Genomic DNA, 27,165 nt, shown 5'->3' on the forward strand with positions numbered 1-27,165 from the left:
GCACAGCACACTATGTTTCTTTATGCTGCTCCACAGCTGTGAAATTTTGAATATGCACTCTTCAAAGTAGTGTGGCCTAACAGTGATACCTTACATGAAAACCGTCCAGTCTTACTCTTTACCTCCCTTAAAGAAGAGTTCCAGGCTCCCCCAAAAAAATGAAAGTCAGCAGCTACAATTACTGTAGCTGCTGACTTTTAATATAAGGACACTTACCTGTCCAGGGATCCAGCAATGTCCTCACCCGAGCTGATTCTTTAATCGGCTTCAGGTCCAGGTGCGTAAGTGGGAGTGTGAAGTGGGGGTGACTACCTATCAAAACCAGGTAGCCGTTTCCCCCCAAGGGGGGGAGGTTGCAAACAAGAGGTACTTTCCCTTTTAGGTGAAGTTCAGCTTTAATTATGGCCTAAGCTATGTGCTGTGAAGCATGTGCAAATAATTTTTAAAAACATTTTCTCCTTTGCCCCAAGGAGAATAAAATGTAATTTTTGTGTGCCACCACTCCACTGGAATGTTGTATGGAAGTGCTAGACTGCTTTTTTATGTAAGTGTACTATTGTGTGGAATAAATACCTTTTACATACTATATTATTGGGAGCATTTGTTTGATTGAGGAACATGAGCCGGGATTTGAACCCCAGCAGGGGAAGGTGTTTTTATACATGGAGACAGGTCTAAGATTAAGGTGAGCGCAGTGGTGAATGGTGGGGGATACACATTATGCCATTTAAGACCCACAAGGTTGAAGAAAAACATAATATAAGGATCACATATTTTCGATTACCTTTAAAAATAGAAGAAAATGTGGACACATACAGTATGAACTTTTTGTTATTCATTGTATATGAAGATTATACTAATATATAATTACGCCACTGGGTATTTGTATATTGGATAAAAGTCGCAGCCAAATTTTTCACTTTTAATTTTTGTGTTTACAAATGGAGCCTGCCTACTTGCTCCCTCTCATATTGCCTCTGATGAGCACGGTTTATATTTTGTGCAGAAAATAGCAGTCTGTCCTAATAGGCTGCTTAGCTGTGGTGCAAACCTGTATGTGGCTTTCATCATCATTGTTCAATAAAGACACTATTTCTTTTCATAAGCTATATGCCTGATCAATCTCTAAGAAATTGTAGCCTGTTCAAAAAGCCTTTCTAGCTGTGGTGCAAACCTGTATGCTATAAAAAAATAAAAAACACAATGTGGCGCTGAAAAAACGTGATGTTCGTTATTGGGCAAGACAAACCAGAATGGTCATCTGGAAGTCGAAATGCACAATAAAGTTTTATTGAAACGTGTCTCCACTAAGTAAATGTGAAACAAACACAGTAAAACTATATTAAGAACACATGTGTGTCTATGAACTCAAACAAACTTAGATTGTGCATAAAATTCCTAAAAGTCCAGAAACCATAAAGGAATATGTGTATATAAGAAATATATTCCAACAAAATAGTGCAAAAAGAAAATTATGCAAAAAAAATTTAAAGAGTAACTGCCAAAGAGATACCTTCATATAATATGCATTCATGTGAATAGTGTGAAGATAGATATGTGTACTATATTCAAAATGATAAGGAGTTCAATAAATGTTCACAAAACATGTATCAAATGTTGATGTAAGCTTGACTTATGGAGCCTTCCGCAGAGTGTATCAATCACCCATGGCTAGGATGAATTCTGAAGCAGTATACTACCCGGGCTCTTAATGCAGGTATAGACAGGTTAAAACACCCTTACCGGAACAGGTGGACTCACTAGCCAGCGGCTGAGAGTCTGACAGGCTTTAAGAGGTGAGTAAAGATGGTTGTCATGGAAAGAATGGATATGACTCCACGTCCGGACTTGGTAGGAAGATGGCCGCAACACTCACCAATCACCTACTCTGGGTCTCCCTGCCTTGGGATCTCCGCGATACAGGATTGTATAGTGATTGGTAGGTCCAATTCCAGATCAGCACAGAAGGGGTATAACCCTCAAGGTAAAAAAATGAAAAAAAAATGCCTCCACATAGTGTGAATCTGCTTCCAGAAAAACTTTTAATAAAAGCTTGCAATAAAAACACTCTGGCTCCTAGGACAAATAAGGACCAGGTGTAGACAGGTAATAAAAAAGTGCTTACATGAATCGTGGCATAACAGGCATATCAAACCCGACACGTTTAGTCCGCATGGACTTCAACTGGGGTGTGTATGCTATTTGCATTATCAGTGTCCCCCTAAAAAAAAACAATACATTTTTGATGCTTAAACTCTCTAAAAATGCCTTCTGTTCAAACAGGCAATATATAGGAGAGTTCACCGCTGTAGCTATCATTAATTTGGTGGCTGTTAGTGTGGATGGTCCAATGGGTGGCCATCTTGGGTATGGGCAGCAGCATGCCAGATGTATGGGCAGCTTTTTGCTGGAAGAGGAAGCGCTGGGACACTGTGTACATCAGTTAGCACAGCATTTTTACATTAAAAAACAGAGGCATTGGCGCAAATTGCATTTTTGCAGAGGGGTAGACACATTTGTATTAATTCTGGCAGGCCTACTTCAGGTTCTTGTGGGAGGGTGGACAATGTTATGTTCCTGGGAGTCCTCTCTGTTGTGTGTTTCTCAACACACTATCTGTCTGTTGGCCTGTGTTTTTCTTTCTTCCTCTTCTGTGCAGTGTGAACTCCTTGCTCCAGTATGAACTTTCTGCTACACTACCAAGACCCTTATGTGCTCAGGTAGGAACCATCATGTGGTAAGAAGAGGAAGGAAGAGGAATTTGTTTTCTGTGAGCGTCGCCTTCGTCTTCTGGTGTAAACTAGCCTCTTACTCTTGCTTAAGGTCAAGCTAAAAGAGCGTTGTCAGGTCATGTTGAATCTGGTGTGGACAACAGCTCATAAAGCCCCGCAGGTCTTTCCCAAAAAGTGCAGAGAGTTCCAGTGAGTGTCAGCATTACTCCTCCCCTGAGAGCTAACAGCGATAAAAGGGTAATAAGTGCTGGGCCTGTGGCGCTGACCTACTACCAGACTAACATGTCTGTGAAAATTGCCTCCTAACCAAGGAGGCCCTGAGCCCATCACAGCCATTTTTATTTCTGGATCAGAGTGCACCTTATCCAAGCCATTTATCCCTGACCTGGCAACACTTTTAGCTTGACCTTAAGCAAGAGTGAGAGGCTAGGTTACACCAGAAGATGAAGTCCATGGTCTGACACAGCCTTGCCAGAGGCAGGTCAATCATCCTGTTTGAAGAGGCTAAGCAGGGTTTGAGTGTCTCCCAGGTCCAGTCATTCATTAGGACAGTTAAGCAGGCCTGGAAAGGGAAGACCCCTGATGACTGCATTCAAAGTCAGAACATACTCCCAATTTTCTCCCCAATAAACAGAAGGGTGATGAGATTGATTCAGGAGGAGTGGCAGTAGTGGTAAGAAGTCCTACATAAGTAAGCAGCAGCAAAATTATACTCGACCCAGAGGAAAATGCCTGGTCAGAAGACTGGCACTGCAACATGCTAACACACTTAAGCCATGTACACACAATCGCACATTCCGACAACAAAATCCATGTTTTTTTTCTGACGGATGTTGGCTTAAACTTGTCTTGCATATACACAGTCACACAAAGTTGGTTGGAAATTCCGAACGTCAAGAATGCGGTGACATACAATGCGCACGACGAGCCGAGAAAAATGAAGTTCAATAGCCAGTGCGGCTCTTCTGTTTGATTCAGAGCATGCGTGGTACTTTGTGTGTCGGAATTGTGTACACACGATCGGAATTTCCGACAACGGATTTTGTTGTCGGAAAATTTGAGAACCAGATCTCAAATTTTGTGTGACGGAAATTCCGACAAAAAGCTCCCATCAAACATTTTCGGTATGTAGTAAGCTATGCCTCCCAAGTGAGAGTGTGGAATAGGGATCTCTTCTCTGTTGGTTGGAATCTGGTTGCACTCAATGAGAGTGGGCAATGGTACTTCTACACTGCCATTCAGGGGAGCTTCTACAAGACCAGTGGCTCTACTACTTAAAACTTCTGTAATGAAAGCACAGGTGACCAGGGTATATGGTAAGGCATCTCCTGTTATGTTTGACAGGTCAAAAAACTTTTTTTTTTTTTTTTGCAAAAGATCCATTACTCTGATCATCTAGAATAGTATACTACTTTACAGCTTTTTCAGGATGACCCCGTGTACATGAACTAAGCACATTTTGGCATTTTGGCACAGGATTTGTCACAGAATTCTTCTCCACAGACATCTGTACATGTAAAGGAAAACTGAAGTATGAGCCACTGTTTGGTGTGTGCTCTCCCACTATGCTTTGGACTTGATCATCACTGTTGCATTCTATGCACTTAATAGTAGCCTTAGAGCCAGTTCACACTGGGACGACTTGTCAGGCGACCTAGCCGCCTGACAATACAAAATATTTTACAGCGCACACATACAAGAATGACATTTCCTGCAGGGCTAGTTAAAAACACCTGAACATATTCAAAAAATACGGGGGTTTGGTCACACTATATGGTCATATAGTGCTAAGCCCACTTACTGCGACAAAGTACCCCGAATTAGTGGGTCCTACTCTAGTAATAGAATGGAAGATCCTTTGTCTCAACCATGGGAGTTAAACTCCTCTATGTGGGAGAACTGAAGGGGATACATCCCATCCTATGCATTGGTGGCCACTAAATAAGAGGTAATGAGGAGGGGGAGGGGTGCTCCAGCCCAAAAGACCTGGACAGGGCCTATTACAATATACAAGAACATATTTGGGGGGCACACCATACAATGCGTTTAAATTCAAGATGGTGCTGCTATAAGACCTACAAACAGTACAAAATATTTTACAGCGCACACATACAAGAATGACATTTCCTGCAGGGCTAGTTAAAAACACCTGAACATATTCAAAAAATACGGGGGTTTGGTCACACTATATGGTCATATAGTGCTAAGCCCACTTACTGCGACAAAGTACCCTGAATTAGTGGGTCCTACTCTAGTAATAGAATGGAAGATCCTTTGTCTCAACCATGGGAGCTAAACTCCTCTATGTGGGAGAACTGAAGGGGATACATCCTATGCACTGGTGGCCACTAAATAAGAGGTAATGAGGAGGGGGAGGGGTGCTCCAGCCCAAAAGACCTGGTCAGGGCCTATTACAATATACAAGAACATATTTGGGGGGCACACCATACAATGCGTTTAAATTCAAGATGGTGCTGCTATAAGACCTACAAACAGTACAAAATATTTTACAGCGCACACATACAAGAATGACATTTCCTGCAGGGCTAGTTAAAAACACCTGAACATATTCAAAAAATACGAGGGTTTGGTCACACTATATGGTCATATAGTGCTAAGCCCACTTACTGCGACAAAGTACCCTGAATTAGTGGGTCCTACTCTAGTAATAGAATGGAAGATCCTTTGTCTCAACCATGGGAGCTAAACTCCTCTATGTGGGAGAACTGAAGGGGATACATCCTATGCACTGGTGGCCACTAAATAAGAGGTAATGAGGAGGGGTGCTGACAAGTCGCGTCCCATTCTGTACAATGGAACCGTTCTAATAGGACCGACGCAAGTTGCTCCGACTTAGAAAAAGGTTCCTGTAGTACTTTGGGGGCGACTTGAGGCGACTTGCATTGACTTCTATATAGAAGTCATTTTGCAAGTCGCCACTGCTGTCGCGTGCAGGTTGCCTGAGGCAGTCGCGCTGCAAGTCGTGCTGCCTCAGTGTAAACCGGCTCTCACAGTCTTTAGCATAAAGAAGATTTGTTAACTATTTGTTAACTATTCTGCCTCTCCAATCTAAGCACTGCAGGTAGCTTAATTTACAATAGAATTAGTAGACAGTGACTTGATCCAAACGACATCTTGCAGATCATAGAAAGCTTTAATCCAAAACATTTTGAAGGCCTTCACAGATGAACATTCAGTTAAAAAAATAATAGTCTGTCTAGCTACAGCAGTATACAGAACATGTGGTGAATGGAGGCTAAAGCAAACTGAAAGAGGGTGGGACTAGCTATACAGAGCATTCCCTAGCCAGAGTGAGGTAGAGACAAAATTATTAAAGGCAAACAAGCAGACAATGCAGGTGTAACATGATAGCAGTAAATCTCTGCAATATGCATATTTCCGCATGTTTTATTCCTTGTAAAACCCTGAAGATACAAAACAATACCTATTGTGTTTCCTGAGCTGAAATTTTAAGGAATGGTGTAAGCCCTGTACTGTTGAAATTGGTAAAACTACTAAACTGTCAGGAGCGTGTAGCACTCCTGCTCTTCATTCCAGTCCACAGTGAGCACTGAGCAGTCCTGCAGGCACACACCTGTACACACTCAGACCCCCTCACACTTGTACGCACTCAGCCCCACCACACCTGTACGCACTCAGCCCCACCACACCTGCTCGCACTTAGCCCCCCTCACACCTGTACACACTCAGTCCCCCCATACCTGTACATACGCAAACACACCACACAACACACACATACCACACACAGCTCTGGCCCACCTGTACACAAACAGCTCTTCCCCTCACTCATACACACAGCCCCTACTTGTAAAGGAAGTCTTTTTAGGCCCCTTTCACACTTGTGCGACTTATCCTGCAACTTGGGACTGCAAAGTCGCATGACAAGTCGTTCCCCATGATTTCCAATGATAACTATTAATATATGTGCGACTTCAAGTCGTGCCGACTTCAAAGTAGTCCCTGTACTACTTTGGTCTGACCTTCCTGTGAGTTGAGGTCCATAGACCTTATGTTTATGCAGGCATTCCCTGAAATCGCGTCGTAATCCAGGAAAAATCATAGCAAAATCGCGGCCACAAAACGACTTTTAAGTCGTGGCAATGTGAAAGGAGCCTTAGTCCCAGCTTGTTTCCAAAAAGCTGACAAGCTGAAAAATGTCCCTGAGACTCAGAGAGGAGCTGCAGCCAATTACAGTCCATAATACAGTACAAGCAGAACTCACACGAGGAATGCATATGCAGAAAGCAGCTACAGGTGGCAGTAAAAACCCAAATGTGAGCAAAATAACAGAGCAGCATTTCCCGACTCTTCTGTGAATGAATGCATAGAGAAGGACAGGGCAGCCATGCTCTTCCCGGCCCTGCTCGGCAGCTAGGCCCCGTGGGACGCACGGGCCCCTCACGTGTGTATTGGTTGTCCCTCCCTGATGGCAGCCCTGTTTGTAGTTTTCTTAAACCTCTGAGATTTCTGGACAGCCTCACTACTCCCTTACTCCCTTTCTCCCTTATCCTAGCCCACCAAGGTATCCAACTGCTGCCTGGGAAACTTCCAACACTCTGACTGAGGGCAACGAACAGGCTGAGCTTTCTCTGGCCTTGCGGAACATTGGAATTCAAAGCTGACAGAAAGTTTTACAGGCAGTAGCCAGTCATCTTAGTGTTGTCAGGGCCAGTACTGAAAACCTCTCACACTCCTAAGAGTGTCAGAGATTGAAGACAACTGGAAAGTGTTTCTTGATGACAGTGTCTCTTTAAACCTATACACCAGGTATGCTCCAAATTGGACCAATGTAAGTATGCATATCTCATACCTGAAGGATGCTGAGGAGTTAAACAATTACTGTAGTAGTCAATACCTCTACAGTAATCACTGCAATCTTCTGGATTCTTTTTTTTTTTTTTTTTTTATATCAGAAAACCGGTTCACCGGGACATACAATAATAACATGGTCACGTTTAACATCGATAAAGTCAAAGGTTCAAATAAATTAATTACAATACAATGGTATAAATGATACAAGAAGCATCCCTTTTCCAAAGACATATGTGTCAGGGAAGGATATAGCAGTGTAGGTAGTCTTGTTGATTCTTATTACGTATATAACCAGACTCATAACAGGCTTTCCTCTGGTCATCTATCTGTCTGTGTACCTTGTATTTTGATTATGGTATGTCAGGATGTCATACTCCCGTGATAAGTGGTTCCCTATTCTTTTAAAAAAAATAACAGGGGGGAAGAACAGGTTAATAGCGGGCAGAGCCCATACAGAGTGGAAAGAGAAAGGTGGATTAGGGTGAAGAGGGGGACGCACAAAGAGGTGGGGTGGAGGTTGGGGTAGTAATTCATGAACGTGTATCTTAGCTTTCGCCTGTCATATGCTATTTCTAATTACATGTAACAGAGTTATATTCACTGACCTCGGGGGGCCTGCCCTTCTTCTGAATATTTGAAGATATTCCATAGTTGCCAAGTTTTGGAGTACGTTTCCTGTCTGTTTTGGCTTGTGAGGATTAAGTCCTCCATCTGATTGATATCTTCAACTTTTTTGAACCAGAAGGCTATGGTCGGTGTGTGGGGGGATTTCCAAAAGAGTGGGTTGCAAGCCTTTGCTGCATCTAGTAAGTGGCGTATGATTGATTTTTTGTAAGTCCGTGCAGGGGTGTCAGTAGCATGTAGGAGGAAATATGCAGGGTCGTCCGGAATGTTACGGTCCGTGAATTTTTGAGCTATCAGGCGGACTTCTCTCCAGAAGTTCTGGATCCGGGAACAGGACCAGAAAATATGAAGGAGTGTGCCTTTTTCCTCTTGGCATCGCCAGCAAACATTCGACGCCGAAGGGAAAATCGTGTTAAGTAGCGCTGGAGTTCTGTACCAGTGCGTGAGGATTTTGTAGTTTGTCTCCTGGATCTTGGTGCACAAGGAGGATTTGTGTGTGAATTTAAGGATGTGCTGTGTTTTGCTGGTTGTAAAGTGGCAGTTTAGTTCCCTTTCCCACTTGGTGAGGCTTTGCAGTTGACATTCCCCTGGTGGTACAATTAACATACTATATGTTAGTGAGAGTGAGTGTAGCAAGGTCCCTGTCCCCGTGCATAGCTCCTTGGGTGGCGTGAGGGCCTGGTTGGTATCATTGGGTGGTGGCATACTGCGTAGGAAGTGGTGGAGCTGCAGCGCTCTCAGAAAATCTAGTCGAAACTGTCCCTCTGGGTCTGATAGTTCCACGATCATTTTCCATCGACCCATAGCGCTGAAATGTGAGGCTTGGTACAATCCCCCCTCTCTCAACTCCCCAAACCTCCCAAGGCCTGGTTCAAATAGGAGGTTACCCAATATGGGACGAAGGAGTGAGTCACGGGAAAAGAGGAAGGAAGAGTGAACCAGTTGTGCACAGACCCTAATCGTGTTACCTATTAATGGGTTGCGTTTGAGATCTGATGGAAGGGCGGTGTAGCACCAGGGGGCTCTGTGTAGGGGAGTCACACTCTGTGATTGTTCAAGTTGCGTCCATAATTTGGTATTTGTATGTCGGCACCAGTCTATAAGCCTACTTAGGTGGGTCGCCTTATAGTAGGTGCAAAGTTCTGGCATTGCCAGGCCTCCGTTGGGTTTGGGAAGTGAGAGAATCTTTCGTTGTAGGCGCTTTTTTTTCCCTGCCCAGAGGAATTTTATGAAAGCTGCTCATATTTGGTTAAAGTAGTCTGTGGGTATATGAATAGGGATGGTCTGCAGGAGGTAAAGGAACTGGGGTAGGATTGTCATTTTAAGAATGTTGCAGCAGCCAAACCAAGAGTGTAGACCGCTGGTCCATTTATCTAGTAATTTTTGGACATTTTTTAGTAGGGGAGGGAAGTTAAGTTTGAATAGTTGGGAGAATGTCGGAGGTATGTGTGTACCCAAGTATTTCAGGGCTGTAGTGGTCCATTTTAAGTGGAAACTGGTTTGGAAATGTGTGAGTTGTGGTTGAGGGATTCCCAGACCCATCGCTTCTGATTTGCTAAAATTAATTTTATAGATTAGCAAGTTGACCATAGGTGTGGAATTCTTTCATAAGGTTGGGGAGAGAGATGGTTGGGTTTGTGAGGGAAAACATCAGGTCGTCAGCATATGCGGAGACTTTAAATTGTTCCTTGTTAACCTCTACCCGGTAATGTCTGGGTTCAACCTAATGTGACACAGGAAGGGTTCTAGGGTCAACGAGAAGAGCAACGGCGAAAGTGGGCATCCTTGTCGGGTCCCGTTAGTAATTGGGAAGGCCTCTGAGATTACCCCATTTGCTCTAATTCTGGCCGTTGGGTCTGAATACACCGCGGTTATCCAGTTCAACATTTTGTCTCCTAGTCCTATGTGTTTCAGCGTTTCGAACATAAACTTCCAGCTAACCCGGTCGAACACTTTTTCAGAGTCTGTCCCAAGAAAGACGCACGGAGTTTTGGTGCTGTTAGCTACATGTAGTAGATTGAGGACTTTAATCGTATTGTCTCTAGCTTCCCTGGTTGGGATGAAGCCAACTTGATCTAAGTGTACGAGAGAAGTGAGGTGGTGTTGTAGCTTGGAGGATTTGATCTTTGTGAAGAGTTTGAGATCAGTATTCAGAAGGGAGATTGGGCGGTAGGATCCGCATTGACCAGGATTTTTGCCCTCTTTTGGTATAACTGAGATTTGCGCCTGTACTGTGGATCTGTGAGATCATTATAAAGTCTGACCAGATGTTGGCCTAGGGAGGGAAGTAAAGTCTTGTAATAGGAGATAGTAAGTCCATCCGGACCTGGAGCTTTACCTGGTTTGGTACTACTTAGTGCAAGTTGTAGTTTGGACAAGGTAATGGGGTCATCTAATAGTGTTTTTGCTTTGTCTGGGAGGGACGGCATAAGGGATGACGATATATAATCTGCAGTCGCTTCTGGGATGTTTTGTGTCTCGTTTAGATTGTATAAAGAGGAGTAGAAGGAACTGAACTCCTGCACAATATGCTGGGGTAGGGAAACCTTCCGTCCCGTGGGGGGACATGATGTGAGGTATGCATGACGCGAATCTTTGCTCTCTGAGCGATTGGGCCAGTAGTCTCCCGCATTTGTTACCGGATTCATAAATTTTCCTTCGACTAATCTGTAGTGCCGCTTTTGCTTTGTAGCGTAAGAGGTCGGTGACCTGCATACGAACTAAGTCAAGTTGTCTTTCTAGTTGTTTGGTGGGTGTCTGTTTGTGATTTGCTTCTAATGTTTGTAATTTCTTTAGTAGTGTGTTCAGCTGTGCAGTCCTTTGTTGTTTGAGTCGTGAGCCATGTTTGATGAGTATCCCCCTAATAACGGCTTTGTGCGCTTCCCACACCAATTCGGTGTCGCAGTCAGGGGTGCTATTAGAAGTAAAGTAGTGACCTATTTTCTTAACTACCTCCGCCAGAACGTCCGGATCTTTCAGTAGGCCCTCATTCAATCTCCATGGTGGTCTCTGTGTCGACGGGGTGTCTGAGATAGCGTAACGCAGTGTTATCGGAGCGTGGTCCAGCCACGTGATTGATCCTATTGTGGTTTCTTTGATCGCTTGTAGATGTCTGTGAGGAATCAGGAAGTAGTCGATACGAGAGTACGTCTGGTGTGGTTTAGAAAAGAAGGTATAGTCTTTTTCTCCCGGGTGAAAAAGACACCAAGCATCTATCAGTTGCATGGAATGTAGTATCGAACTGATACGTTTACGCATGTCTCACGAGTTAGAAGACGTTCCACTGGAAGTGTCCTCTGACGGTGTAAGGGGGACGTTAAGGTCTCCGTCCAGGATCAGTTGCCCAACTGAGAATTTCATAAGTAATTCTAAATGGCGTTTGAGGAATACGTCTTGGTGTGTGTTGGGGGCATATATGTTGGCTAAAGTCACTCTTGCGTCTCCTATCTGCCCCTTTAGGAAGAGGAATCTGCCTTCCCTGTCATGTTTTACATCTATGAGTGACCAAGGAATTTTAGCTGAAGTTAGACTGGAGACCCCTCTGGATTTAGCTTCCGTGTACCTTGAGTGGTATACCACTGGGTAAAATCTGTTCTGAAGTGTCGGTAGGGAACCTTCTCTAAAGTGTGTTTCCTGCAAAAGGACGATGTCAGCTCCCATGTGGCGCATGTCATGAAGCAGCATATGTCTTTTCTCAGGTGTGTTTAGACCTTTCACATTTAGAGAGACTATATTTAGAATAACCATGTTCGCAAATTGTAAGGGTGTTGGGGGTAGAGGGATGTGGGGGGGGGGGGGGAGGGGGGGAGGGTAAGGGGGGAGAACTGGAGGTTAAGAGGGGTAGAGTCAGTAGATGGGGGTGGATAGACCCAATTAAGAGTTAGGAAGAAGTTAGGAAGCTGTCACTAGGATGTGCAGCTTGGTAGGAATACTAAAGTAGCCGAACTGGCTACTACGCTCCCCAGGAAAAAAAATACCTGGGTATGGAGTGCAGTCCTATGTGGGATGATGGATAAACAGTGCAGGGATGCAAGCCCCCGGACCCCCCCATCCACCCCCGACTATTTATGATTTTAGTGTGTGTGAAGGCGGTGTACCACTGAAAATAAAACAGGTAGATTGACTATGAAATATCATATGTACTAGTGGTATAAGCAAATAAACAGGCAAAGGCAAAAAATGGAGCCAACATTACCAGAAGCAAAATAGTTTCATTCGTTTGAGTGACAGTCCCATCCCCATCCAGCATTAAAGATTGTCCAAGTAAAGTGGAGTAAATGTGGGTAGCCCTATAAGCAGTAGTGTTCCAGTGTGCAGGAGATGGCACACAATTTGTGATCTGTATGTCACATACCGGGAGGCGTTTAAGTGTCCCACCCCTGTCACTGCACTTAAAGCGGGGGTTGAACAATGAGGGTGTACCCCTCTCCCCCCCCCAACGCCTGTGGTAGCAGTTAGGGTAAACGTGTAAGTGTATCTACTACCGCAATACAAAGCAAAAAGGTGTAACCGAACAGGAACAAGGCCAATCCACTGCTCGCTGTATCACTTCCATGAATAAGTAGAGCTGTGTTCCCATCGGTGGCTTCTCTTCCTATGGAAAGCGTGGCATATTGAGTCCCATATAGGCTACTCCCCTGTTGACCCTTTATTTCACAGTCTCCAGCGTCCTCTGAGCCAAATAAGGCCTCTAAGGGTTGTAAAGGGAGTGTCCCAAGAGATCCTTAGTTAGGGCTGCACCTGTGATCAGAAGGAGAGTTCAGTAGAAAAGCCCCATAGAGTCCTGCCATAGCACAGATGCAGAGTTGGAACAGCCAATAGTAGGCTTTAAGTAATGGAGTCAACTTTTGCACTAAACGTGCAATGTAGGCCTGTACACTGGCCATCGCTGGTCCTGGCGGGTATGGTAAGGGGGAGGGGGGGGTAGGCAACTAGGGTACTGTCACTTGTCTGGTCTCCCCACTAAAAACGGGGTAAGTGTCTGGAGGTTATTGCCTTGTGTGCAGGGACTGGGGGCTACCCACATTGGCCTTAGCAGGTTGAGCTGGACAGGGATGGATGAATGGCCGCTGGCCTACTCACGCAGTTCTCCTTCCGAGGCCGTCCGGTGCCTCCTTCTGTTCCTCAGTTGGCGTGGTAGCAGGGAGCCATGGAACATGAGGGGACCTGATCTTCCAGCTAGGTGTGGGAGAAACTGGAGCCAGTCCGGTACTTGAATTGGTTCCGTATCCATGAATTGGAAGAGAGCTGGGAGATCCGCGGTTCGCTGAAGGGTAAAGATGCCTGTGTCCTTGCGGAACGTCACTGACAGTGGATATCCCCAGCGGTACGTTAGACCTTTCTGTTTTGCTAGATCAAGGAGGGGGCGGAGGAGGGCTCTATGTCTCAGAGTTGCCCTTGATAAGTCCGGCAGTATTTTGGTCTGCATGCCCCCCACTTCCACATCCCCGTGTTCCCAGGCCCGGCGGAGAATGCTTTCCTTCTGGGTATAACGATGTAGTCTGCACACTACATCACGGGGCCTGTTCGGGTCTTCAGACCTAGGGCCAAGAGCCCTGTGAACTCTGTCCAGTTCGATGGTAATTTCAGGGTCTTCTAACACGGAAGATCTCTCTTACCGTCTCCCCGAGGCTCTCTGATTCTGTCCCCTCCAGGATCCCCCGAAGCCGCAAGTTGTTTCTGTGACTTCGGTCCTCGATATCCTCCAGGTGGAGTTGTAAGGCTATGGCGGAATCTCGTTGCTGGTCTCTGGTTTGCTCCAACGCTGATACTCTGCCCTCTAAGGAGGATACCGAGGCTTCCCCTGTTGTCATTCGGTCTGCTAGGGTAGAGACTTCTCCCCTTACCTCCTGTATGTCACGTCGGTGGGTTTCCTCTAGTCTGAGGATGAGATCCTCAATGTCCGTCCTGGTGGGGAGAGCCTGCAGCAGATTTCGGATGTCTTGGTCAATCATGATGGGTTCAGGTGGTTGTGGGGATGCCATCATGTCCCAATGCAATCCTCTAGTTGTATCCAGGGAGTGTTCAGGTGTAGCTCGGGAGCTGGAAGAGTTATGAGCTCTGCACTGTTTTGAGGCCTTCTGCTTATACCCACGTGGGAGGCCTCGTGGCGCCGCTACTTTGGCTCCGGGAGACGGCCCCTGTAACTGCTTGAAATAATGGCGGATTTCTCCTGGGCTTCTGCCAACGGGTGTCCCCCGTGTTGTTGCTCTTGTTCTGTGCCTTTTAGTTGATTGCATACCTCTTACAAGGTGTATTTAGCTGGGTTGTTTAGGACGAGGCCGGGAGCTCAAAGAAAAAGCAGCCTCACTCAGCCATGTCCAGGCCACGCCCCCAATCTTCTGGATTCTGTGCATAGTGGTTGCCCCACTGCACACTGACCACAGGGGGATGCTCACTAGACCCTGCCATCATTCACAAAACGTCTAGTATTTTTTTTAATGATAACAAAGTGTTCTCTGACTGAACAAGGTAGAGATTATGATAACACCACCCCTCCTCTCCATTTCCAGTCAAAGAACATCTTGCATTAATTGAAAAAAATTGAAGGTGCTCTGTAAATGGAGGGAGTTTAAGGTGAGCACCTCCCTGTGGTCAGTGTGCAGTGGGGGCAGACACTCAGCACAGGACCAGGATGATTCCTGCGATCACTATAGTAGCGCTGACTACTACAGTGATTATCAGCTTCCATACCGGTCCCTCAAGTATGGGATATGCTTACTTACATTGATTCCAACTGAGCTAATATAAATATTTGCAATTAAGATTATATCTGAGGTTCAGCTTTAAATCAGGCTCCTTTAAAGTGCATATTTTGCAAAATTTAAAGGCTAAGAGTTCAGCTTTTTTTCTCTAAAGTGTAGCTTCCCTTATCATCAAAGGGGTTGTAAACCCTCGTGTTTTTTCACCTTAATGCATCTTATGCATTAAGGTGAAAAACACCTGGCAGTCACTGGCCCCCCCAGTCCCCCCCCCCCCGTTTTACTTACCTGAGCCCCTTCATCGCCTCGGCGGGGACGCAATGTCCCTCTCTCCACGGGGTCCTGGCTCTTGATTGGATAGATTGATAGCAGCGCAGCCATTGGCTCCTGCTGCTGTCAATCAAATCCAATGACGTGGGTGCCGTGGGGCCGAGTCGGGCATTCGTGTCTGTGGATGCAATAGCTGGACTCGGGAGCACGCCCGCAAGGTAACCCCCTCGGGAGAACGCTCCTCCTAGGGGGTTATCTGATGCAGGGAGGAGCCGCCGAGGGGCCCCAGAAGGGGATGTTCAGGGACACTCTGTGCAAAATGAGCTGCACAGTGGTGGCAAGTATGATGTTTGTTATTTTTAAAAAATAATAAACAATCCTTTACAATCACCTTGATGTACCTCTGTTGTAGTATAAAAATAAATAAATGAAAAAGCATTACCTATAGTCTAAAGCAAGCATCACCTCAGCATCCAATTTCTTCTATAGAAAACTCCTCCATGACTTCTCGGTATATGCCCTGCAGGATGGGAAAACTGTTAGCAGAGTGAGGCTGGGTTCACACCAATTCGCATAGCAGAGAATGTAACTGGCTCTCTATGGAGCTGGTTCACATATCTCCAGGGAAGCTGCGGAGTGCACTGCACAATAACACTGTGTGTCTTTGGCTCTGTTTCAGGGCTGAATTCAGGCAAAGATTCGTCCCTGAAATGGAGAACAGGGACGCACAACGTTCCTGTGCGATCCACGGCCGGTTTCAGTGTAAACCGAGCCTCGGGAAGCACTTCAGCAGCTGACCTCATTAAAACGCATATCCTGAACCTGCGCCCCTACCTCTAGGACATTGCTTCTGCCCACCTCTACAGTTGCATGCTTCTCCAATCATTGTTGTTGTCAGTGAGCACCATTCTCCCTCAATACACAGCTAGTGTCCCCCTCTGCTGTTGAATTGTTTTGTGCCTTACCTTCTCTTTGCATGGATCATTCATTCGGCAGAGTGTGCATGCTGGAGCAGAAGAAGAAACTGAGCGATCAGCCTGTGTGGAGAAGAGCTACAGTTGATAACAGGAGAAGTGTGTTCCTGGAAGAGTGTAAAGCTGACCATACACTATACAATCTGATTGTACAATATCCTACCAGCAACTATGTAGAGCATGGGCCTGCCTGATTGGATGCAGAGTAATTGGATAGATTGGTATGTTCTTTTATTATATGGTTTTGGTAAATCTAAAGGAGATCATACAGAGATTGTAGAATCAGATTGTATAGGGTATGGTCACCTTTATACACTTAAAATTAACTAGTCAAAATTTCGGTGCCGTTACTTGTTAAGGGCACCCCAAATGTGGAAGCAAGCATGCATTTTGTCACATGCACAAATGTGGAAAAACGAGCAGTAAAAAAAGTGCAAAAGTTTGTGCTTGAGAGCTATAGGATGCCCTGCGTATGCACGGCGTTTCTGTATCTCCATTGTCAGACTGCTGCTGACACACCTCCTCCCAGCCCTGTATAGTTCAAATTACGGCAGCTATGGTTGTGCCTGTACCCTCATTAGATTTCTCTTAACATGTCCCCCCTTCTAGCCCTGCACAGTTCTTGTGCCTGTATCCCCTTAGAGACTCCTCCAAACACATCCCCCCTATGAGTCCTCCAGCGACTGGAGAGATTGTGCCTGTACTCCCATCAGACTCCTGTTGACATCCCCCTCCAGCCCAGTCCCTCATTGTTTGAATGACAGTACCTGAGATATGTGACATCAGCAGAAGCTGGCGATCTTTTACAAGGATTCCTAACCCCTAACATCCGAAGCTCAGGATGTACAGTAGTTTTGAATGGAGATCATGACTGCTGGAAACAATTGGAAAGAAAGGTATTTACAATGACTTTTTTATTTTTATTAAAACATTTTTCATTATAATATTTATATTGTAAGGGTTCTCATAAACCATAAAAATATCCAAAAACAATTAAATGTTGATTAAAAAATTGAAAACTAGCTATCCTGTAAAATACCTGTGCTTTCTCTGGTTCTGATTGCTGGCTTCTATGTCACTACAGCCCTGCAGGGACACAGTAGAAACATAATGGACAGCGGATGGAACCATGGTGGGCAGCGGGAAGTTCCAAACATCTGACACACCCTGAAATGTTGGGTGATGAAGATTCTGATACTGATTCATAGTCTGTTCTATTACAGGTTCTCACCCATGGTGTTTATCTATCTGTGTTCTGTTATTCCTTCCATCTTTATACTGGAACTTAAACTCATACATTTGGCACAAAAAGAGAGCAACATAACAACAAATACAACATGTGATAACAATCAAGGAATGGTATGTATCAGATAATGTTGTGTCCATAACCTTTCAAATTGCCAAGAAGTATCCTATGCACTATGACTGCCTCTCTCTTGGGTGGCCAACAATATAGAAAATGCATCAGGGAAACCAAAAGCTTAAAAGGAACTCATTGCAGCCAGGGCCGTCTTTAAGGCAGGACAAATGGGGCAGCTGCCCTGGGCCCTGTCATTGTTGTGGGGCCCAAAGCAGTTCCCTCATACTTGCCAACTATCCCCGTTTAAATTCCCTCGTCCCTTGAAGTTTTAATCCTGTGCTGTGTCCCGATATCTCAATGTGAAGTGCTGTTACTAATGCTGCCCAGCTCTGCCCTATTGTTGTGTACAGATGACTCACCTGCAGACCCTGTGTTTACATGTAAATAACCGGCATTCATATGTAAATAGCGGCGGCATTACCAAGTAAATAGCTGCGGCGGTATTGAAATGTATATAAAGGCGGCATTCATATGTATATTATGTTCCCCTGCAGTGAGGAGATGATGTGCTGTAACCTCTAAATAATCAGTGTGCCGAAATGTGTGCTGTAACCGCTGGCAACCAGTCAGTAAGCAGTAATGATATGGTGTAACCGCTGGCAACCAATTGCAATTGCTGACTGATCTGATACAGTAAACTGATTTTAAGTCTAGCTGCTATTTATTGTATGTCTCAGAGCAGGTGGAGAGTGAAATTGCATGGGAGGGGGGGCCCAAGAAAATTTTTGCCTAAAGTCCAATCAATATTAAAGACGACCCTGATTGCAGCCATTAGCTTTATGTGTCTTGGAAGCATGGCCTCTCCATGAATTGCAGAATTAATTTGGGTGGCTACAAACATGAGTGAACAAATCAGTGAGCATGAGTCTTATGTTCCCGTATAAGGCAACATGCACACTAAACACTCCAGCAGCAGCTTTTGAGCATTTTGTTGTGCTTCTAGAAGCAAATAGTGTTATCCTATGTTTCAATGCACACTATTTTAATCTAGAAGCGCTGTTGGAGCTTAAAGTGTAAATTCAGGCAAGGATTAACTAACTCTAAACCTGCTCTCGGCCACATTCTAAACCTAATCTATCTAACCCTATAAACCAAAAATCACTGTACTTATCTATTCTGCAGACAATCCAGTTTCCAGCAGTGAAAGCTGTGTGTAGGAGAGGACCGACCATAGCTGTGAAATGGCTGGGAAGTTACCGTATTTATCGGCGTATAACACGCACTTTTTTCCCTTAAAATCAGGGGAAAGTCGCAGGTGCGTGTTATACGCCGATCCCCTGCGATCCCGAGCTGTCACAATTTTAAAATCGCCGACCCCGATTTGAAAATGGCGCCGCCGGCGCCGAAATACACCGAGCCGGTCCTCGGCTCTTTCCGGCGGCTCTCGTTTACTTTCGGCTCCACTCGTAGTCCCGAGCGGAGCTATCCGAACCTACTCGGCTAGGTTCGGATAGCTCCGCTCGGGACTACGAGTGGAGCCGAAAGTGAACGAGAGCCGCCGGAAAGAGCCGAGGACCGGCTCGGTGTATTTCGGCGCCGGCGGCGCCATTTTCAAATCGCGGTCGGCGATTTTAAAGCTCAGGACAGGGGATCGAAGGCTGCACTGGGAAAGGCTGCACTGGGAAAGGCTGCAATGGGAAAGGCTGCACTGGGGAAGGCTGCACTGGGGAAGGCTGCACTGACATGGCTGCACTGACATGGCTGTACTGACAAGGCTGCACTAACAAGGCTGCACTGAGAAGGCTGCACTGACATGGCTGCACTAACAAGGCTGCACTGGGGAAGGCTGCACTGACATGGCTGCACTGACATGGCTGCAATGATGGGCATTTAAATGTAAGTTTTTTTTCCTTCAACTTCCCTCCTAAAAGTTTTTTTTTCCTTAAAATTCCCTCCTAAATTGGGGTGCGTGTTATACGCCGGTGCGTGTTATACGCCGATAAATACGGTATCTCACCAATAGACTTACTATGGGGCTTCTGTTGTTGGCTGACTCTCCTGTACACGGCTATACACTTAAGCCGTTGCTGACAGCTGATGCTGGGAGCGGACCGAATCGACTGCAGAATAGGTAAGTATAGCGATTTTTGCTTTACAGGGTTGGATAAATTAGGTTTAGACTGTGGCAGAGAGCAGGTTTAGCGTTAGGTTTCCACTTTCAGCTTCTAGGAGCAGAAAAAAAAACAATTTTTTGCATTTTTGGGAGCAGAACAAAATGCTATTATGAGCATTTTTCATCCAGCGTTTTTCTGGCAGTTTTTTAGCTTATCGTGTGCTTGGAGCCTAAACCTGCTGATCCTGGAAAAGGTATTGAGTCAGGAAACTCTGACACTTTTCTGACTCTCATTTGTAGCATGCTTGCTCTGGGCCTGTAACTGAACAGTACTGAAATCAGACAAAGCCAGGCATCTAAAATTTTCTAAAACACAATATAGTGATAACAATCAGCGCAAATTAACCCACTAAAATGAATTATACAATAAGAGCAACAAATGTGAATAATGCTGCACAGTCAAACACTGTAAAGTGATTCCACAACACCTCAAATGAATATTCAAACATAAATCAGTGTAGCGCAGCAATAAAAAAACAAATGCAATTAATAAACAGTCTAAAAAGTCCCATAAAGATGTGATAGCATACACATCCAACAAACTGTGAATATATCGTGAATAATAAATAAAACAATGTAGACAAAATCTTCCATTAATCTGTGCACATAATCATGTACTTCCAAGCACCCCGTGCCTACTCTCCTCATGCACAGTGAGAATCCATCACCAGGTTAAGGGTCTGCTCACCTCCATACAAATAAAAATCGCTTCTCTCTTTACACCCAGACAAATCTCTTCACTCCTCCTCAATTGGACAGAGGCTTCCATCCTCACGGCTCACTGAGGATCACCCAGACTCAGCTCATGTGTAACAAAGCAAAAAGGACAAGCACAGTGTACTCCGTAACAACTCTTTATTAAAACTCCACTTAAAATTACACTTATAATAAAGTAAACAATATACGCTTTACAAGCAATATTGTCCGGCTCGACACCTCTATCGGCGCAACTTCACTAAGCTTGACTCCTCCCCTATTAATTGCATTTGTTTTTTTATTGCTGCGCTACACTGATTTATGTTTGAATTTTCTAAAACAGCCCAGTAATTGCAGCGCATATACTTTTCTAATTAAGAGTCACTTTAATAAGATCTAAACTTAGTTTCTTTTTTTTTTTTTTTCAATTTAAATACTGTTTATTGAAAAATAAATAACAGTACAAAATTATCGAACTGGTAGAGACCACCAGGAGTAACATATCTATGTAAGTTACATTAGTGTCAAGAAGTACATGTACCTCCCCTTGATTCAAAAACAAGATAAAAGTGTACACAAATGACGACTCAAGGTCGTCAATCCAAACTCTATCTCCTAGAGTGAGGCTGCCAGAGGTCAGGAAAGGGAACCTAAAGTTCACAGGTACCAGAGTTCCTCCAGGTTCGGCCACGCACCCCAATTGGGAACCTGCTGTACGCGGACCCGCCTAGAGGGACCCTGGGATAGCATAATAGCCTTCTCTGAACCTGTCCTGAGCTCACGGACCGCCCATTGTTGATCAAATGAGAGCTCTGTCGTTTCAAAGAAGGGAGTAAAAACAGACTATGAGCCTAACTGTAACAAAATAGAAAGTATCACTTATACAGGGGACTAACCCCAAAACTTAGAGAAGGTACCTGCTAAATCATTAAATTGTGAATTTTTCAATTTTCAAATTGTACAGCCGTAATATATCTTTGAAGGAAAAATATACAGTTAAGGGGGTTACTGCCAGGTACTCTATTCTCAACTTTTGCTCATCATACTTAGAAGGATTTTAGACAGAAGGTAGTAGTAAACTTAGTTTCAAGCAAGATGTAGATAGGGCTGGATTAACGTAGGGGCTATTGGAGCTGTACCTCCAGGCCCCTACCATAATATTGGTCCAATACATTGATTCTAGACACAATTACCGGCCGCCAACCGCTGGCCGCTACATTGCCTTGCAGACACCAGACAGCTGAATTGTAGGCCCAATACAGACATTAAGCCAGCCGGCGGGCACTACATACATTGCCTTGCAGAACGGTCTCTTGCAGCACTGTACCAGTGCACCACGGCTGAACATGCTCCTCCCCTTGGAGTCCAGCACACTTCCCTGTCGGGTTGAGCTTGACCTCCCGGCCGGCGTGACGTCATCTAGAGGCTAGATGGGAAAGGAGTGCGGGTGGTGCCGCTGCGAGCAAGGAAGATGAAGCACTATACAACTACAAGTAAGCTCTGCATGGGGATGGCAGTTGATAAGTTGCTATCCTTTTGTGCAGCTCAGTGTACTGTCTGAAGTGGGTTAACTCTTGGGGAGGGGGTGCTATCAGTGCAGCTCATCAGTGCCACCTATTAATGCCCATTAGTGCAGCTCATCAGTGCCACCTATCAGTGCCAGTGCCACCTATCAGTGCAGCTCATCAGTGCCAGTGCCACCTATCAGTGCAGCTCATCAGTGCCGCATATTAGTGCTGCCTCAATAGTGCTGCCTTATCATTGCCCATCAGTGCAGCCTATCAGAGCCCATCAGTGCCGCATATCAGTGCAGCCCATCAGTGCCGCCTATCAGTGCAACTCATCAGTGCTGCCTATCACTGCCACTTATCAGTGCCCATCAGTGCTGGCTATCAGAGCCCATCAGTGCTGCCTCATCAGTGCCGCTTTATCAGTGCCACCTATAAATGCCAGTGCCACCTATCAGTGTTCATCAGTGCTGCCTATTAGTTCCCATCAGTGCTGCTCATCAGTGCCACCTATCAGTGCTGCCTATCAGTGCCCATCAGTGCTACCTATAAGTTCCCATCAGTGCAGCCCAACAATGCCGCATATTAGTGATACCTCATCAGTGCCCATAAGTGCTGCCTATCAGTGCAGCTCATCAGTGCTGCCTATCAGAGCCCATTAGTGCTGCATATGAGTGCCCAGTACAGCCCATCAGTGCCGAATATTAGTGCTGCCTTATCAGTGCCACCTTATCAGTGCTGCCTTATCAGTGCAGCTCATCAGTGCCGCATATCAGTGCAGCCTCATCAGTGCTGCCTCATTGGTGCCCATCAGTGTTGCCTATCAGTATAGCCCATCAGTGCCACTTATCAGTGTAGCATCATCAGTGAAGAAGAAAAATTACTTTTGTGCAATATATTATAAAAAACTAAGAAAAACATTTTTATTTTCAAAAATGTCAGTCTTTTTGATGTTTAGCAAAAAATAAGAAAATTACTTAGAACCCCCAAACATTATATATATTTTTTTGTAACACCCTAGAGAATAAAATGGCGGTTGCAATACTTTGTCACACCGTATTTGCAAAGCGGTCTTTTAAGCGCACTTTTTTTGGAAAAAATTAATTTTTTTATTAAAAAAATAAGACAACAGTAAAGTTAGTCCAATTTTTTTTTTATATTGTGAAAGATGATGTTATGCTGAGTAAATTGATACCCATCATGTCACACTTCAAAGTTGCACACGCTCATGGAATGGCGACAAAATTTTACCCTTAAAAATCTCCATATGTGATGTTTAAAAAATTCTACAGGTTACATGTTTTGAGTTACAGAGGAGGTCTAGGGCTAGAATTATTGCTCTTGCTCTAACAATCACGGCGATACCTCACATGTGTGGTTTGAACACTGTTTCATATGCGGGAGCTACTCACGCGTGCATTCGCTTCTGCAAGCTTGGCGGGCCGGGGCGCGTTTAAAAAAAAAAAATTCTTATTTATTTTACCTTTTTATTTTTTATTTTTACATGGTTCTTTTAAAAAAAAATGTGTCACTTTTATTCCTATTACAAGGAATGTAAACATCCATTGTAATAGAAAAAAAGCATGACAGGGCCTCTTAAATATGAGATCTGGGGTCAAAAAGACCTCAGATCTCATATTTACACTAAAATGCAATTAAAAAAAAAAAAATTAAATGTCATTTGAAAAAAATAAAATGTTGCTTTGAGAGCTATGGGCGGAAGTGACGTTTTGACGTTGCTTCCACCCTGCAATGGTATGGAGATGGGTGGGGGCCATCTTCCCCTCACTCATCTCCATACCTAACAGGGAGAAGGACGCGATCGGAGGGCATCGGAGGGCATCGGAGGGCATCGGAGAGCGGTGGGAGGAGGGGGGCCCCCTCTCCCGCCACCGATAAAAGTGATCTCGCTGCGAATCTGCCACAAAGACCACTTTTATCTGAAAGCAGACCGCCTGCTGAAGAAGAGGATAATGGGGTTATGGCAGCTAACTGCTGCCATAACAACGATATCCCTCTTCAAACAGCCGACGTATAACGATGGTGGGCGGTGTTTAAATACCACCAAAAGAAATCTATATTTGTGGGAAAAAAATGATAAAAATTTCATATGGGTACAGCGTTGGGTTGACCGCGCAATTGTCATTGAAAGTGTGACAGCACTGAAAATTGGTCTGAGCATTTCCATTAAAAGGCCCACCTCAGCACCAGGCCCATGATACTCTTAATCTGGCCCTGGATGTAGACATGAGAAAAATGCTGGGCATCAGCTGATTGTCACAAAAGGGCATTAACACCTAAAAAATTCTTCTGTTATCACTGCTCATCCAACAATCATACTTTTAGCATAGTTGAACAGGCATATATTATTGTTCTTTTTGAAGAGTTGCCCTATACTTTGCAGATCTCATCAATATACATACTTAGGCAATTTTAGCCTGCGGGTTTATGCACTGATCTTGTTTTTTTTCTTAAAACATGTGTCAAAACATGTACATTTCCTCATGTTTGTTGCTTTAAATACCCTGCAAGTACAAAAAAACAACCCATTGACTTGTCGGAAATGCACTCAGCTCCTAGGTCCTGCTGTGAACTGACAACACACAGCATTTTTGTGGCCTGAGTGTTGTCAGCCTTGCCCAGTGTATTTTACTACACTAATCAACCACTCCCCACTCTCAGATCTCCAAAACAAAGAATAACTATGTTGTAGTCCAGGATAACAACTAGGCAGGATAAAAACTAGGAGGGCTTAAAACCTTCCCACCTGGCCTATTGTAAAATGATGGCCGAGTGGGACATTTGCTGTTCTGGGGACCAATCACAGTAGATCACATGACAATTGTACACAATAGATGGCTTCAGTTCATACCATTCATTGTGCACTATTTTGGTAATCTCTCTAATTGGTCACAGGGATCACATGGTACAAACAGGGCCAATCACAGATCATCTGTACCATGTGATTAGCTGTAACCAATCATAGCTAATCACAATAGTAAACACCTAATGAATAGATTTTATTTTAAAGAAATGGTTGCTTATAACAGTGAAATTCACTATTATAATTTTTTTTTAATTAAATAAACAGATTTTTAAAAAAAATAAAAAAATAAACTTTAAACTTTTTTTTTTTTTTACATACTGTCACCAGTCAGTGTCCCAGATCACTGCCACACCAGGTATATGGTATATGATGACACTATACTACACTGGCGACAGTATCTCACATGGCAAGGATAACTTGCCACAAATTTGTGGCAGAGTTGAATTGTAAGTCTGTTAACTTGCTGCATCTTTTCACTGGCAAGTTGTACACTTGCAGAGCACTTGAAGCACAAGTTCTAGTTGACACTTTTCCAATTTGTAACAAATTTACATTGCAAGTCTCTAGCAAGAGCAAAGTTGCAGTGGTGAGTCTACAGAAAGAGCTCTGCAAGTCTACACCATGAAATTTCAGCCACAGTGACCCCTGTGATGGGATGACTATTGCACAACATAACTGAACCAGAACTTGCAGTAGACTTGCAGAATGTTTGCAAAGAAAGTTGATCTGGAGTCATGCAATACGGACTTGCTGCAATTGTGCATTAAACTTGTGAAGCCTGGCAAGTCTAGCAATAGCTTAGCAAGTAATTTTCAAACTTACAGCACAATTGCTTGGTATCTGGGATGTTAGAGAAAAAAAACATCAGAAAAATGTCTTCATTACTTAAATTCTTTGCAAAAAAAGTGTAATTTGGGGGATATTTGTACTGTCCTGGCATTTTCGGGCTGTCAGTACATCAGGATTAATCTATATATCTATATATATATATATATATATATATATATATATATATATATATATATATATATATATATATATATATATATATATACACCCATATTTATCGGCGTATAACACGCACAGGCGTATAACACGCACATTCATTTTAAGAGGGAAGTTTCAGGAAAAAAACTTAAATTTTAAGTAAGGAACTTTGAAGCAAAATAAGGGTCAGTGCTAATCTGCAGCCTCACCATTGCCATCAATGCAGCCTGATCAATGCCCATCTGCAGCCTCACAAGTGCCATCAATGCAGCCTCATCAGTCCACATCAATGCAGCCTCACCATTGCCATCAATGCAGCAGCCTCACCATTGCCATCAGTGCAGCTTGATCGATGCCCATCTGCAGCCCAGAGGGGACAGGGAGGGGGACAGGACGAGCGCCGTCAGATTACATACAGTGAGAATCTCCTATGATAGACAGAACAGTGGTCCAAAGGCGGCCCAAGAGACGGGACTTCTTCTTACAGATGCCGCCAAGTAAACAGGAGATTCTCGCTGTATGTAATCTGACGGCGCTCGTCCTGCCCCCCCTCACTGTCCCCTCCGAGGCAGCTAAAATTAAAGTATTGGCGTATAACACGCACACGCTATTTGCACCCGATTTTAATGGTGAAAAAGTGAGTGTTATACGCCAATAAATACAGTATATATATATATATATATATATATATATATACTGTATTTATATATATATATATATATATATATATATATATATATATATATATATATATATATATTATATATATATATATATATATATATATATATATATATATATAAATATATATATTATACTATTATATATATATATATATATATATATATATATATATATATATATATATAATAGTTTGTGGACTCTAGAACTTTTTTACAGATAAAGTACACTGATTTGGGTTATTTTCACCAAAGAAATGTAGCAGTATACATTTTGGCCTCAATTTATGAAGAAAGATTATTTATTTGCAATATTTTATAACAGAAACTAAGAAAAATGCTTTAAAAAAAATAAATAAATTGTTGGCGATTTTTCGTTTATTTAGCAGCCAGTAGTGATTAAATACCACCAAAAGGCCGCTCTATTTGTGTGGAAAAAATGATAAACATTTCATATGGGTGCAGTGTTGCATGATTACACAATTGTCATTCAAAATGTGACAGCACTGAAAACTGCCTTGGGCAGGAAGGGGGTAAAAGTGCCTGGTTTTGAAGTGGTTAACAAACTCTTGAAGATAGGAGATGAAGTGTACAGAAAACTCAGGAGAGTGCTGAATTTCTGACAAGATTAAAATGGTTCTAAAAGTTTAAAGCATAGCTCCCAACTGTGCCTGATTTCGAGGGACTGTCCCTGATTTGGAGCAATGTCCCTCTGTCCCTCTTTCCTCCTCATTTGTCCCTCATTTTGGTCTAATGCATATAGCTGTATATAAAATTCACTTTTTATCCTTGAAAAGGTGTTTCCCAGTGCTAAACCTTTCATCCAATTTCTAAATTACTGTATTTGTAAATTTTAAAAG

At 43.8% G+C, this 27,165-nt stretch overlaps 1 protein-coding gene across 1 annotated transcript in view; it reads left to right on the forward strand.

Moving 5' to 3' along the window:
* Positions 1-27,165, forward strand: part of LOC141110089 (transmembrane protein 26-like) — a 56,406-nt gene that overhangs the window by 22,836 nt on the left and 6,405 nt on the right. Inside the window, exon 2 of the mRNA XM_073601310.1 lies at positions 17,358-17,493. Within this exon, the coding sequence (XP_073457411.1) occupies positions 17,358-17,493 (136 nt within the window). The remainder of the gene's footprint in view (positions 1-17,357; positions 17,494-27,165) is intronic.

Source organism: Aquarana catesbeiana, linkage group LG10 (genome assembly GCF_042186555.1).
Source record: "Aquarana catesbeiana isolate 2022-GZ linkage group LG10, ASM4218655v1, whole genome shotgun sequence".
In the NCBI taxonomy this organism is placed as follows: Eukaryota; Metazoa; Chordata; class Amphibia; order Anura; family Ranidae; genus Aquarana; species Aquarana catesbeiana.